This window comes from Lithobates pipiens, unplaced genomic scaffold (genome assembly GCF_037356315.1).
Source record: "Lithobates pipiens isolate NorthernLeopardFrog02 unplaced genomic scaffold, aLitPip1_a1.2 Scaffold_16, whole genome shotgun sequence".
NCBI classification, from domain to species: domain Eukaryota; kingdom Metazoa; phylum Chordata; class Amphibia; order Anura; family Ranidae; genus Lithobates; species Lithobates pipiens.
Window position 1 is genome coordinate 310,119,681 of NW_027507748.1, and position 15,086 is coordinate 310,134,766.

A 15,086-nucleotide genomic window follows, 5' to 3' on the forward strand; every position below is an offset into this window, starting at 1 on the left:
GCCAAATTCCAGCTAGCCTTCGTTCAGTCTGCCCAATTTCCACAGCCGAGATTAACCCTCAAGAAAAGCTCACCCAAGAAGAACATTTATAGATGTTTGCAGACTGCCACTTCCGCAAGCCTTCTTTCAAACTGCCCTAATTCACAGCTTGAGATTAACCCTCAGAGGTCCTACACAGCCAACCTCGAGTAACCCCGTCTATAAACGCCTGCAGAATTCCACCCCACCACTAGAGGTAGAATCTAGGGGTGAGGATGGACACACGCCTGCAGCTGCACTTTCAGTCTGCTAAATTTTCAGTCCTTCAGAATGACAGACATTGAACAGATAATAGTCAGCAGAAAACCATTAGCAGGTTTGTTAAAACAGCTTCAGGCGAGAAATAAGTTACCTTCCTCTTTGAACAATCAAAAGGAGCCAACAAGACAAAATCAACGGGCCCAACCAGAGAAGTCGTACTATGGTAAGGATAAATATGCTTACCATACTGTTAGGGCTGCGCGCTTAACCCCCTTCTCTGATCTGGCCAGCCGTTCAGTCCTGGAATGCGGTCTCCCTTTGATTGAAGCCTGAAAGCCCCACGTTGGGCGCCAGTTGAAATGGATAAGAACTCCAAACTAGTTCTTGGTTATCTGCTGCTATTTCTAATTAAAAAGTATAAATGTGCATGCACATTAGAAGTAAACACTCTCTGAGACACGTTCAGCTCGGCTACTTCTAAATTCTGATTTATTGGTGGGCGGGGTTGATATTTTATACAGAAAGATATGTCATTGCTATGTCAGTCTAATTGGTACATCTCATTGGCTACAATACAAGAGAAATGAAGAAACTTGATGCTTGAAGTTCGGTTGAAGCTGGTTCCTAGATTCCTTAACAATGTTGCCCAGTTATTTCTATCATTTGGTTAACAAATGGTTAACAAAGCGAGGGACAAAGTTGCTCCGATTTTCATCTTAATATGACTTTCAGCTCGACTGGCGACTCCATCCTCCATCTATATGTAACATCTGATCCCAACCTCAGACAGTTAGGTTGTTGAGGAAGAGATCAGAGGAGGAGTGGTGGCGCCATAGGGACCACAAGAGAACAAATTTATCATATGTGTCCTCCGCCTTCGCCTGCAACTCCTCCATAAGCATTATGTCGTTATATATCCGCCCACCCAGAAATGGGGGGGTGGATTCCTTCTTCCAGTAAAGAGAAACAACATGGTGGGCCGCAGAAAGGAAGAATCTTAAAAGACTCCTCTTCTGTGACTGGATTGAACCTGGGAGAATGGATAGGAGAGCAATTAAAGGCAAAGGGGACAAGGAAGTCTAATACATAATATTATAAATGTCAAAGACTTTATTCCAAAATGCACAAATTCTGATACATTCCCACCATATATGAATGTAGGATCCCTTTTCTCCGTGACATTGCCAACAAGTGTCCGTAGTGGACGGGAACATCCTGTGTACCGTGGCTGGAACTCTGTACCACCGCGATAGCAGTTTGTAATTCTTCTCCTGCGTAAATCCCGACCTGGACAATTTGTGGGTAAGTATAAATGAGGTGGTCCACTGTGCTGGGGGTATCTCAATAGCTAAGTCCCTGGACCATTTGTGTGTATACGTGATAGAAAGGGCTATCAATAGGTCAAAAGGGTCTGGTGAGGTGGTTCCATCCCTAATAAACTATAGAAAGAAAAAGAACCCCCTATTGAGTGGGATTTTAAATGACCACCAGCACCAAACGACAATTAAAACATATACATACTTTATTGATAATTACAAAACAAATACAAAATGCAACCAAAGAGACACATCGGCTGCCAGTGTCTCTGTGGCATATCTACAGACGTACAAATACATGGATAAATATGATAAGCCAATCAATAAATTATTAAAATACTCTTCTCTTATAACCCACATCCGACGCGTTTCTAGTTGCTGGTATCACAGAATTTTCATCAGGGGTGAAGAGCAAAAACTCGATGGCATACTGGTATTTCTGAAATAATCTGTTAATGATGGATATGCTTGAAGAGCAACATAGGGTACGTGTCCATATCGATGTAAGTATATCACGGAAATATATCAGTCTATGTTGTGTGCCTCCAGCACAGTATACACCTGAAGATACCCCTTATTGCTGGTGTTATCTGTTGCATAGCTTGCATATTAGCCTTTAAAATTATCACTTTTCGAACGTTTGAGTTTGAGTCCCATAGACTTTAATAGGGTTCTAATGTTCGTATGAATTTTAGGTCCGTTTGAAGGTTCTGGTACGAACCGAGGTGTGATTGGCTCATCCCTAATCACGACTATCTGGGCTTGAAGGAGATGTAGAGACAGAGGATGCACCTCATCCACTTCCTCAAATGGTTTTGTCATGATTGGGGCTAATTGTTGCGCAAATCTTTTATAAAATTGGGGGGTGTAACCATCCGGACCCGGGCTCTTGCCATTCTTAAGGCCCTTGATCGAGGTCAAAATCAGATGGGGTCAGTGGTTGTTTTAAGTCTTCCGTGTCAGAAGGAGATATACTAGGCAATGTTGTGTCTTGTATATATTGGTGTAGGTCTGTTAGGGGTGAGGAGTGCGAACTGCCGGAATAGGGGAGACCTTAGAGTGAAGAGTAAAAGTCCCTAAACTCCGAGACAATCTCGGAATTCTTAAACTTCTTCTGTTGGGAGGGAGATATGATGTGGGGAATGTATTGTCTCTGTTGTCTAGGGTGTATAACTCGTGCAAGATGTTTCCCACATTTATTAGCCTGAGAGTAATGAGTGTGGCAGCCTTTATTGCATGTGGCTAACGATCTTTCCACAAAGATATGTAGTAAGCCTCGTTGTGCATTGGAAAGTTCCATCAGGGTCTTAAGATCTAAGGTGCATTTATGAGAAGGGAAGCTATCTGAGAGACGAGACAGCGTATGGGTAACAATTTTTAATGATGGATAAACATGGGAGATGTCAGATGGCTTCAGCCATAAGGGTAAAATTGCCAGTCAACAACATTTATCATGCTAATACAATTATTGGGTACACTGAATAAGGTAAGTGTGGTATTCCAGGGATTAATTATTGTTAGGTATAAAAAGAGGGATCCGTTTATGGTTGGGTGGCTACAGGCAACTGCGAAGATTAGAAGATTATGCTTAAAAGCATTATTTACGTTAGGTGATTTTAACCACATGCCGACCACCCACTGTAGTTGTTTTGAGGTCAGCTGGTATGGCTGCATGAACTGACATACCTGTACGTCGTTCTGTGCAATAGCCACTGGGTGTTGTCTTTGAACCCTTTAGTTATTTTTTCATGAATACTGGGTTCTTTGTTTTGTTTTTTCACATTAAACGTCCAGTACCTGATCAGCTCAGCCCCTCAGGCATTGAGAGCTTTTCCTCCTCGCCAGCCTTTTCTATAACAGTGGCAGTACTCTACTATACATTGTTTGGATGTGTCATCTTTTCCTGGGTTCAGTAGCTTTGAGAGTTTAAACTGTGAGTCATGGCTATAAAACTGCTTTCTGCGGCATGTGACAATTTGCAACCTTGGAAGAAAGAAAAACTAGTTCTGCGATGTGCCACGCTAAACTGTGGTCATGCTCAGGTTGAAACCTACACAAGCCAGAATAGGAAGGGGCGGAGGGGGAGGGAGAGAGAAGTAGGGAGAAGAAAGAGAGAGCGCTTTTTGTCCCTGCTATGAAAGGGTTAACTGCAGGGGCATACCTAGAGCATTTGGCACCCGTGGCGGATCCTATAACTGCCACCCCTCCCAGGCAGACAGGCAGCGCACATCAATATCAAGTGACGTTAGAGTAGTATACTGGCAGGGTAGGGTGACACAGTGCCAGGTTAGGTGATATAGTGTCAGGTTAGGATGATATAGTGCCAGGTTAGGTGATATAGTGCCAGGTTAGGGTGATCTACAATAGTGCCAGGCTAGGGTGATATAGTGCCAGGCTAGGTCTGCATCTAGTGACAGTGTGCTCAGTCACTTACAGCATGGCAGGTAATGGAGATTTGCGGGCTGATGTGGTCCTCCTCTCTCTTCTTTAGCTGTAGGATCAGCCTGGGGGAAGAAGTCTGTAGGAGGAGTGAAAGAGGCAGCCACACCCTGACCCTGTCCACCAACTCCAGCTGCCTCGGGAGATAGTGAACATCCTCGAGGGACAGCCTAACTTGATGAGATGACAACAGGGGAGTGTTACAGACAGCCTCCCCCACATCGCTGGGCTCTGTGCTGACCCGATCAACGTTTTACAAAGCTGCAATGACAGGGAAAGTGCAGGGGCCCCACTTGCACCAAAGGCCCCTGGGCAGTGCCTGACACCTCCCCGATGTGTGGCACCCAGGGTAGACACCCCTTGGTACGCCACTGGTTAGCTGGTTGTGCTCGCCACTAGGCCAAAGGTTTGTAGTCCTCCCCTTAGCTCCAACATGCTTACCCTAATATATTTGGGATTTGTTTTGTCATTTTTGGTGAGATGTTTTAAAGTCAATGAGGAAGGAAAAATGTAGGTGCTTTTGTTAGCTTTTAAGGGTACAATTGGCTTTAAAAATGGCTCCTGAGGATTAAAATTTTTTTAAGCTACCTAGACTTGTCCCTGTGCCAAAAAAGGAATCTCATTGGCCTTATTAGTTAAAGAATTCTAAATGGAATAAATGAATCTACCCTTAAGACTCCCTTCCAAAAAAAATTAAAATAAAGAGAGGATCAAACAAGCTGATTTTTTTCCATGCAAATTTTTCCTAAGCAGCGTGATAGCTCACTGTACGAAATTAAGGTCTTACCATTTTAACAAAATTTCACAAATGGCGAAACTGTTAATTTTGCAGAAATTACTCCACTTATCCCCTACTTCCCACTAGTGATGCACTCACTTTCCATGGAGTGATGTCACAGCTATGTTTTCCCAGTCAAATCTACTTTCTTCACTTCCAAAGCTGCCCAAACTCTGTATTCAACATTCACTGTTCTGTCTGACCCAACAAATACTACCATAAAAAACCTAAAAGATAAACTCAAAATGTAGATCCCAGTTCCCCATTGGTCCTAATGTGGATCTAGATCTGACCTTCTCTTGAAAAAATATGCCACAAATGGGGCGTGGTCTTGTCTAAATATTGTTGATGGGCAGGACAAGATTAACCAGTAGGCAGAGTAAGCACATGCCTTTAGGCACCAGAGGCATATAAGGGGTGCCTTAAGGGAAACAGCGAATTTTCCTAGGTTGCTTCTCTAAGCTAAAGAGGGTAAGGCACAAATTCCTGTTTGACTGTTAGACATTAGCTAGGGTTTCAGAGCACAATTTAGTGCAGGCTTATAGTTGAGGCCCCCAGGACAATTCCTGAGGCAGTAGAATGTAATTGATCTGGACAATGCCCTTCATTTACTGGGAACATCAAGAATCTCTTCTCTCTCTAGTGGGCTGAGCCTAGGGAGAGTAGGATAACCCTGAGTGGGTGAAAGATGGGAATTACTTTTTCATGCTGCTAGAAATTGGATGTCAAGAACTCTTGTGTACAGTAAAGCAAGCAGAAAATAAAGATCCAGGTTAAGTTTTTTCTTTGGCTGTCTCTAAGCTATACCTGAAAAGTGAGTATACATCTGGCTCAGCAGGATGGGGCTGGAAGAAGCTGTCATGGTTATGCAGTGATCTTCCTCTGTTTGCTTACCTCCCTTCATGTGTTCAGACTAAGAGGCCCCACCCCAGGCCCTCAGGGAATCCTATATTAACCTGTGCACCGCAAGCCAGCGGTGCTGATCAATCATTGTGTATCATTGTGTGTTTGGCTTCCTGTTTCCTGCTTGCCGTGTGCTCTACGTTTGTCTCTTTTACCGACCTTGGCGTGTTCACAACGATTCCTGTTTGCTTGTGACCTTGAACTTTTTCATGTCCCTGACCACCCCTGTCTGCCTGTGACCCTGAACCTTTGGCGTGTACTCTGTTGTTCCTGTCTGCTAGTTGCCCTGACCTTTGCCTTATCCCCTTACTATCCTTGTCGTTCCAGGCTGCTGCTTCCTTATCCTGTAGTCTACTGTGAGCGTGAGCTGTGAGACCCTAGGCGCCACGACCTGGAGCCAGACTGCAGCGAAGTCCATCCTCACCACTGGAGGCTCTGGCGAACACTCATAGGCTCTTAGACTCCGCGCCCTGGGGAATCTATGCTCCAGCTCCTATTGGGATCTGTGTTAGTGATCCTGTAGACCTGTGTCCTGAATCTCCCTGGGTACAATCCGCAGTAGTCAGTCATAAGGTCCACTACCTAGCGGTGCACTTTCGACTCCTATGGAGTGCATCTGTCACCTGGTCTCAGGTGACCTGACAGAAGCTATGAAAAATAAAGAGTGTGATTTTTGGTGTTATTACTTCTTCAGGGAGTGGCAGCCCACACCAACCAATTGAAGCCTGCTGGTGGTGCTCTAGTCAGGAACATATGGTGAATGTTAGCCAAGCCCTTCCTACAGGAAGTATTTAATTATTGGCCACACATTTTTTAATAGGAACAGCAATATCATATGAGATTTTTTACACATTATCAAAATTCTAAGCCATGTTAGGACTAGCAAATCTGGGACATGTTCTGTGTAATATATTTTATTATGTGCCTACAGACTCTGAAGATGGTGCTGGTGTCTGGAGGAAGAGTCTAATGCTGCGTACACATGACCAAATTGTCTGGCGGACTTAATCCAGCAAACAATCCGGCAAACAATCCACCGGACTATCTAACGAACGGACTTGACCACACATGGACACTCCGAAAGTCCGGCGGTTTCTAACGCGATGACGTACAGCACATACGACGGGACTAGAAAAAGGAAGTTCAATAGCCAGTAGCCAATAGCTTCCTTCTTGTACTTGCTTCTGAGCATGTGTCATTCTTAGTCCGCCGGACTAGCACACTGACGAACGGATTGTCCACTGAAAGACAAGTCCGGCGGACAAATTTGGAGTCAAAACTACTTTCTAAGTCCGCCGGACAATTCGGTCGTGGCATAAGAAACACTGGATTTCAAACATTTTTTCTGATTGTATTTATTTTATATATGTATATGCATTGCTGGCATGACGTGCAAATGTATATATAATAATTTGTAAACTGTTCTTGTGACACTTAGTAGTCAGTCAGGTATTTATATACAAAATCCGACGTGATTTTATATTGCAGCTTTATCCATTTACCTCTATAGTATACATATATGGGTTATGTTTGTATGCTCTAGCATAGATATGTGACAAATGATATTGGCATATATATAGTTCACCCCTCCCTACCCATGTGCTACACACTTACTCAAGAGTGTGTATTTCTTAACTTTAAATAACTCATTGTTTTGGCACCTTATTAAGTCCAGTAATACCAGTTACCGTTAGGTTTCTCATCAGGCACGTCACGAGTGAGAAGAGAGCTAGAAATGCATCTTGACTAAAGACTGAAATTAACAGTGATGTTAGATCAGTAAGCAATATGGAAAACTGAATATACAGGTATACAATGTTTCATTCATACTGGTGCAAGAAAAACCTGTTACAAAAAAAAAAAGATGCACTCACTCTCCACTGAGAGGTGGCAAAGCCACCATAGTTAATATCACTTTCCTGGACTTCCCCATGTCAGCCTACTATGGGTCAGCTCCGCCCCTCTGACCCCTCCAGGACCACCTTTTTCCTAGCCCATAAAGGGCGGCTGTCTGCCCACACCAGTGTTCTTTTTTCATCCTCGCTCCGGATGCCTTTTAAAGTTTATTTTTATTTATTTTCATTTTAATTATTTTTTCTCCATCCACCATCCATCCTGTTCGGGTTCAGCCTCTCCCGGATCAGAAGACCCCCCCATATAGGCTGTAAATCTCCTGAGGAGGCGGGTTCCCTTGGTGGGATAATAAAGTGCAGTATAAATGACTGTGTATTACTGGCAAAGGTCACTGGCAGTATAAATGACTGTATTTACCTTCGTTAGGCAGGTGCTAGCACTCTCTCCTTCCATGTTTTTGTGTGTTCAGGCAGTGGTTTGGCTCGCTGGGACTTGTAGTTCACCACCTCCATATGTATTCCTTTCAGGAAGCTCAGAGTTGAGCAGGTGAGGTCAAGGGTAGCTTCCTCTTAGATTGCCTAGCAAACACCAGAATGCTCACTGGTGATTTGCAGCAGGCTCTGTCCTCTAATCTCAGCCTTCAGCTGATCAATCGGCTACTATGCTCTGGTAAGCCTGGTTTCCAGGACTCTCATTTCTTACTGCTGTGTTACTTGTCTGTCAGAGTGTTTTTATTATCCCGTTCCTTTATAGGTCTGGGGAGTTTTGCCTGTCTGCCTAGCTGCCTTAGCACTGAAGATTCGGATGGAGAAGTTTATTTAATTTATTTATTTATTTAAAAGAGAGCACAGCCTCTATTTTACAGAGAGAATGGCCCAGTGTGAGCTAAACGCCCACAAAGAGGTTCCTAATCAGAATTCCAGCCTCAAAGGTGTAAAAAGGGGACTAGGCATGACAAATTGCAGAGTCGCATGCAGCTGGATAGATGACTGTTGTCACAGCATTCCAGATCTCTCTCGCCCGGACCCGAGCCAAGAGAGGTCCATACATCAGAAAGCCTCTAGAAAGTTCAAATCTGTGTGCAGACAGAGAAGAAGATAATCTTCTTAGGATAGGTCTTCATTGCCAGCCCAGGCAGTAGAAGGATCCTGTTGGGCTTGCTTGGCTGAGGTCATCAGAGAAAAGCGAGTATGTGCATCTTGCTTCAATGAGGCGGCTCAGGACAATGCTGTGAAAGGACGCCAGGTTAAATCCTACATTAAGCATTCAATCAAGGAAGGGTTAAACAGTGTTTCAAGAAATCCTGCTGTATCTTCAGCATCTGCAGATTCAGATCATGTGTTTTCAGTGCGTTTTAACTCTGACGTCAATAGCGAGTCAGATCCATCTGAGGCAAGATGGTCTCGGAATCGCATACGTTTGATTTTTGCACTGGTTCCCCCCTTGGTGTAGGCTGTTAAGGATGCGATGAAGTGGCAGGAAGAATTGTCGCCTCCAGAGAAACAGCAGAGAACTACCCATATTTAAAGAATTCTTTACCTTCCTTCCCATTCATTTCTGAAATTAAAGAAGTATTTGACAATGAGTGGGCGGTGCCTGAGAAGAAGCTCACTGTGCATAATAAAGTATCGAAGCTGTAACCCTTGAGCTGAAGTTAGAAGCGGATTGGTTACTATGCACAACAGCACACGTTTTGGTAAATCTCCCCCATGGCTATGGGAAAGGCAAAAATGTCCACTCCTTTTGAAAGATTTCAGCAATTTAGCTAAAGATTCAGCAATTACCTCAGTATCTGCAAAACAGATGCAAATAAGGATGCGCAATAAGGAGTGCTAAAATCTTTATTTTATCTTGTCTGCATGGGACTATTTTATTAACAAAACTGGAGTATCACTTTAAATTTAAATATACTTGGCTGCAAAGTAGAACATATATAAATGTACATAAAGAGAAAAGAAATTGGAAAAACAATACAGTCACACAAAAAGAGTGACAATTATTTACAGTACAACATATTCGTTTTTATAGTAGATCAGGGCAAAATACAAATAATCAGGATGTTTACAAAGAAGTAAAAAAGTACCAGCTATATAATAGTAAGGAATGACATAATATATATTATTCTGCTAAAAGATGCAAGTACATATTTCTTGTAAACTTCAGGGTTGCATTACCCAGAGTTACTTCTTCTATAATAAATAGGTGGGTCATTATCTCATTCATATTGACACTATCAATGGGTGCTTTAGTTCAACTGAGTATTCGATAAGTTTCTATCGTTTTGGTTGGTTTGTAATGGGACATATACAATCATGGCAAAGACTATATAGGCGGCGTGTTGATGGACATGGATAGTGACTGCATTGTAGAGCCCTTGGTTGCCTGTGCGCCCACATAGTGGCTACATTAACGCGTGCGTAATCTGTGATTCTGCAATAATACAGCAAGTGGTACTTATATGTTCATGCTTTTTGTTGGCTGTATTTAAGAGCATTTGTAGGACTGTTCGGGTATTTAAGTACCTTATGCTCTGCATCACATGAGTATTACATGGCAGACATCACATATGGGTATATATGGTGTCATTTTAGTTACACCACTTGCGTTCTGGGAATTTAAGATAAAGACACATCATTTCCTTACACTGCCATTAATCCCTTGAGGATTATGCTTGCCTCTTTGCATGCATGTCTAGACTCTGTTTTACTGTCTATTTTTTGCAGGATTCTGCCCGTTTGCTATGCTGTCTATAACATGCGTTTGAATTATATTATTTGTGTTTAATTATATCAACTATAAAAAAAGTTTTGTTAATTAAGGTGTCAATTTAACCAGCCTGGGTGCAACCATATACATATACAGTACAAATCCCTGACATCTAGAATTAGAATTACTATAAAATGTTGTTCCATTTTGTGATCATCCTAGTGTCTGGAATTTGTTTATGTACCCTTCATTAATGCTATAAGCCCACAGCCATGTTTTTTGATAGATTATGTTATTAGTAGTTTTATATATCATGATATATTTTTATTTTGGGAACAATGTTGGATAAGGACACTTTTTTTTTCTTTACATGAAAGTACAAGTATGTATGTATGTATGTATAAGCAAGTATGAAATATATATAATTATTTTTTTTTACCTCCACATTTTCCTTTTTTTGTGATTTTGGATATAAAGTTTGGGTGAGTGGCAGTCTTATCTAACAAGATTGAGAAAGGTAATGCATTAAACTGTCAGACTCTGGATCCTTCTTTGGAGGCTCTATTTTATTTTTCCCTTTGACTTTTTTAAAATGCATAACTAACCTAACTGGTCCCCAAATAACTTATAAAAGTAAATGTTTGAGATCAAAATTATAAATATACTGTACTTAACATGTTAAAAATGTAGGACCTCCACCCATCATTATTTTCTCCGGTTATCAGTTTAACATCTTGCTGCGGTTGAGAATTTATCATGCAGATATGATTCTCCTATGAGCAGCATTATGGGAGCAACAAACATAGCCCTTCAGGCTCTTATAGAGAAGAGAATGCCCCACTGAAGGGAGATATGACATTGAGGTACAATTAAATAAAAAAAACAAAAAAAAACACTTTTACTCCCTGTACGCAGTACTTCCTAGCATCAGTATACAGACAATGGGGGTTATTTACTAAAGTTAAATCCACTTTGCACTGCAAGTGCACTTGGAAGTAAAGTCGCTGTAGGTCCGAGGGGGACATGCAAGGAAAATGAAAAAAAAAACAACAATTTAGCTTGCACATGATTGGATGATAAAATCAGCAGAGCTTCCACTCATTTCAGATCTACCCCCTTAGATTTAGAGCGACTGCACTTCCAAATGCAAATGCACTAGCAGTAGGACACATTTGGCTTCTTTAGATGTCTGTACTTAATTCCCATCTGATACTCCCACCCAAAGCATTGCACAGTTAAAAGCAATGTCAGGACTTTTAGTTTCTGACCCAGTCACTACAGTACTGCATTACAATAAAAATATGTGCAACCACTGGTACCTTGTGTCCTGAGCATCACCATCTGCCTGGAGTTCCAATTCCTGCAGGCGGCAATCAAGGCACTGGCAGAACTAACTTTTGTGTAAACATTAAGTTCATTAATTGGGTGGAGTGAAAAAGAAGAACCCCCATATTATTTCATTCTCTATATTAGGTATATTGTTTGAAGCTTTGACCCTGTACGCAAGGGGCTCTGATGAAGTCCAATAGCATGTAGCCAGTCATAATTTGTGTGCTTCCAGCGCATAGTTCCAGTGTTCCAATTTGTGCTTCATATCCTCCAGTACTGTTCTTCTCACTCCATTAAACAAACACTTAAATATACTGATCTTCTATTTAACTAGGACTGTTTCATGTTGTCTCAGTTTAATGTCCTCGTTTTTCAAGGATACGTTGATATTTTTCTGATCCCCAAGGTACAGCTGATCTTTTCCATTCTTAATGAGATATAAAATAGAGTCTTTATAGCCTTGGTAATAAAATTCATTTAGCACCTGTGGGTGAAAAGGATGATCCATTACTATCTGTGGTATTTCTGTAAGCTTTCCTGCCAGCCCTAGATACATATTGTTGCTTTCTGGATAAAAGGAATATATTCCATCATTTTTATTTATTTCACACTCAGATCCCAGCTCCACAGTTTAAAACTACACAGTGTAGCCGAAAGTAGAATCTGGGGTGTATATAAAAAAATAAAAAATAAAAATAAAACATTCGAAGTCCACCTCTATGTCATAAGTGGCTCTAGGGATTAGAACTGATCGCTCAAATGACCACTGATTGCTCAGTTCTCCCAGAGCAGAGAGCAGTGACTGCAAGTCATTACTCTCCACTCTGCCTCTCCAATGCTCACTGGAGAGGGACAGGCACAGCTGGCTTCAGCTCTCAGATGCGCGCTGAGAGACGGGACCAGCTGTAAATCCGGCAGTTGGGTGGAACCAGACAATATGGTTCTTCTATGGATTCTTCAGGAGTCTGGAGTGGCTCTGGCAACTGGGATCAAAACTATAGCCAGTTGTCAGGTGCACTCCTGTGATACACAAGAGAAGTATGGCCAAAAAAGCTTTGGCAATACATCTTTAAATTATTTTAGCCAATCATAGTAAATATGCCTGTGGAGCTCCATTCTTGAAGCTGAGGCAAAACCATACATGAAAAGTTGGCATATACACTATATTACTAAAAGTATTTGGATGCCTTCCTTTACACACACACACAAACTTTAATGGCATCCTAGTCTTAGTCCATAGGGTTCAATATTGAGTTGGCCCACCGTTTGCAGTCCTTTGGCATGAATTAGAGCAGAGATTGTGAGCCAGGCCTTCTCGTCCACATCAGTGCCTGAACTGATTTAAAAAAAAAAAAAAATACTGTAGCTGCTGACTTTTAAAATAAGGACAGTCACCTGTCACAGGGTCCAGCGACAACAGATTTGTACAGTTTCGCCCAGGGGGTGGGCCCTCTGGCAATAACCCCTCAGCCTGCTTCCTGCAGCTCAATACATCAACAAGCAGTATAACATAAACTAATAGGAGGGGTGGGTGCTGTGTCTGTCAATGACCTTCAGAGAAAAGGATTTTACGGTGAGTACAAAAATCCTATTTTCTCTTTCGTTCATTGACAGACACAGCTCCATTAAATCTTGACCTAGGGACGTCCACAAGCAGTGTCATAACGAGGGGTGGGAACAGCAAACATAACTTCCCCCACAACCAGAGGTGCTCCCCAACGGAGGAGTCACCACCTGAACCAACCGTGTCAGAACTTGCGGCCAACATATGCATCAGAATGCATTGAAAGCAAAATGTAACTTTCTCTAACAAGAAGAAAGAGTGTAAATTGCAACGATTACAGGGCCACCTGCAAAACTTTGTGGCCAAAGCAGGCATCAGAAGATGCGCTTACATCAACTTTGTAGAACTTTGTGAAAGTGTGAAAGGACTATCAAGTCACCACCTTACACACCTGGGAGACTGACGCTTGATGTCAGAAAGCCCAAGAGGTCTCAATTGTCCTGGTGGAATGGGCCGTGACAGGAAAGGGTGGCACCTGCCCCTTCAAGGCCTGGACCACGATCTGTCTGATTCACCTGGAAATGGTGGTCGACGAGACCACCAGCCCTTTTTCAGACTAGCTACCGAAACGAACAGCGAATCTGACTTCCGGAAGGGAGTCATGGCCGACAGATACACCCTTAGAGCATGGACCATGTCCAGGGAATGGAGGGCCACCTCCTTAGGATGTGTCGGTTTAGGACACAGAGATGGTAACACAATGTTTTCATTGAGATGGAAGGCCGAAACCACCTTCGGCAGAAAAGAAGGTTGCGAACGCAACACCACCTTATCCCTGTGGATAACCAGATAGGGCGACTTGCAAGACAAGGCCGCCAGATCAGAAACCCTCCTGGCAGATGTAATAGCCACCAGTGATGTAAGTAACTCAGTTAAAATAAACAGAGTTACTTAACGCAGTTACTTTAGAGGGTAACGAGTAATCTGATTATTCTTCCCCTCATGGTAACGCCGTTACCATTACTTGGGCGGCGTTACCGCAATTACATCCTGTCTGGACTGCCCCATTCCGCCCCGCCTATCGAGAGAGAGAGAGAGAGAGAGAGAGAGAGAGAGAGAGAGAGAGAGAGAGAGAGAGAGAGAGAGAGAATGTAGGGCGGACACTTAAAAAATGAAGTTAGCTTGGCAGTCGGGTGGACAATCTGCCCATCTGTGTGTGCTAGTCCGCCAGACTTTTGAAATGAACGACCTTGCCCACACCCGGGGTAAAGTCTGTTAATTTTGAACGTGACTCCAGGTAGACGGGACTAGTGAAGGAAGTGAATGTCGATGCCTCCATTGGCGAGATTGACACCTCGCGAGCCCCGTTGCTTGGTATGGATTTAAAGGGGAACCCCTACGCTGAAAAAACGGCATGGGAATCCCCCTAAAGTCCATAGTAGACCCTTATCTGAGCACGCAGCCCGGCCGGTCAGGAAAGGGGGTGGGGACGAGCGAGCGCCCCCCCCCCCCCCCCCTGAACCGTACCAGGCCGCATGCCCTCAACATGGGGGGGTGTTTTGGGGAAGGTTGGGCACTGCGGCCCCCCCACCCCAAAGCACCTTGTTCCCATGTTGATGAGGACAAGGGCCTCTTCCTGACAACCCTGGCCGTTGGTTGTCGGGGTCTATGGGTGGGGGGCTGTCATGGTCGTCCCCGGAATCCAGTGGCTTATGGAAGGCCTGCCCACGGAATCCCCTCGTTGAGAACTAACCAGTATCCATGGGCGCGCATTGGCGCGAACGGACGCACGCAGGTGCGTGTTGGTACGAACGGGCGCATGCGGGTGCGCGATGTTGCGAACGAGCGCACACGGGTGCGCAATGGTACGAACGGGCGCACGCGGGTGCGCGGGGTCACGAACGGTTGCACGGTTTCACGCGGGCGCGCGCAGACATGCCGTGCGACCGTTCTTGCCACCCAAAGGGCTACTTAAGGAACCTGTTACTGTGCCTCTGTGCTGTCCAGTCTACAGCGT

The 15,086-nt window shown here is 43.5% G+C and overlaps 1 protein-coding gene across 2 annotated transcripts in view; it reads right to left on the bottom strand.

The window, feature by feature from the left end:
- Positions 1–1,744: 1,744 nt before the first annotated feature.
- The window catches only part of LOC143982692 (omega-hydroxyceramide transacylase-like), a 75,933-nt gene continuing 62,591 nt past the window's right edge, over positions 1,745–15,086 (bottom strand). For both annotated transcript variants that reach the window (XM_077481621.1, XM_077481622.1), the window contains one exon: positions 1,745–12,049. In XM_077481621.1, coding sequence (XP_077337747.1) covers positions 11,888–12,049 — 162 coding nt within the window. In that variant the 3' untranslated portion in view covers positions 1,745–11,887. The remainder of the gene's footprint in view (positions 12,050–15,086) is intronic.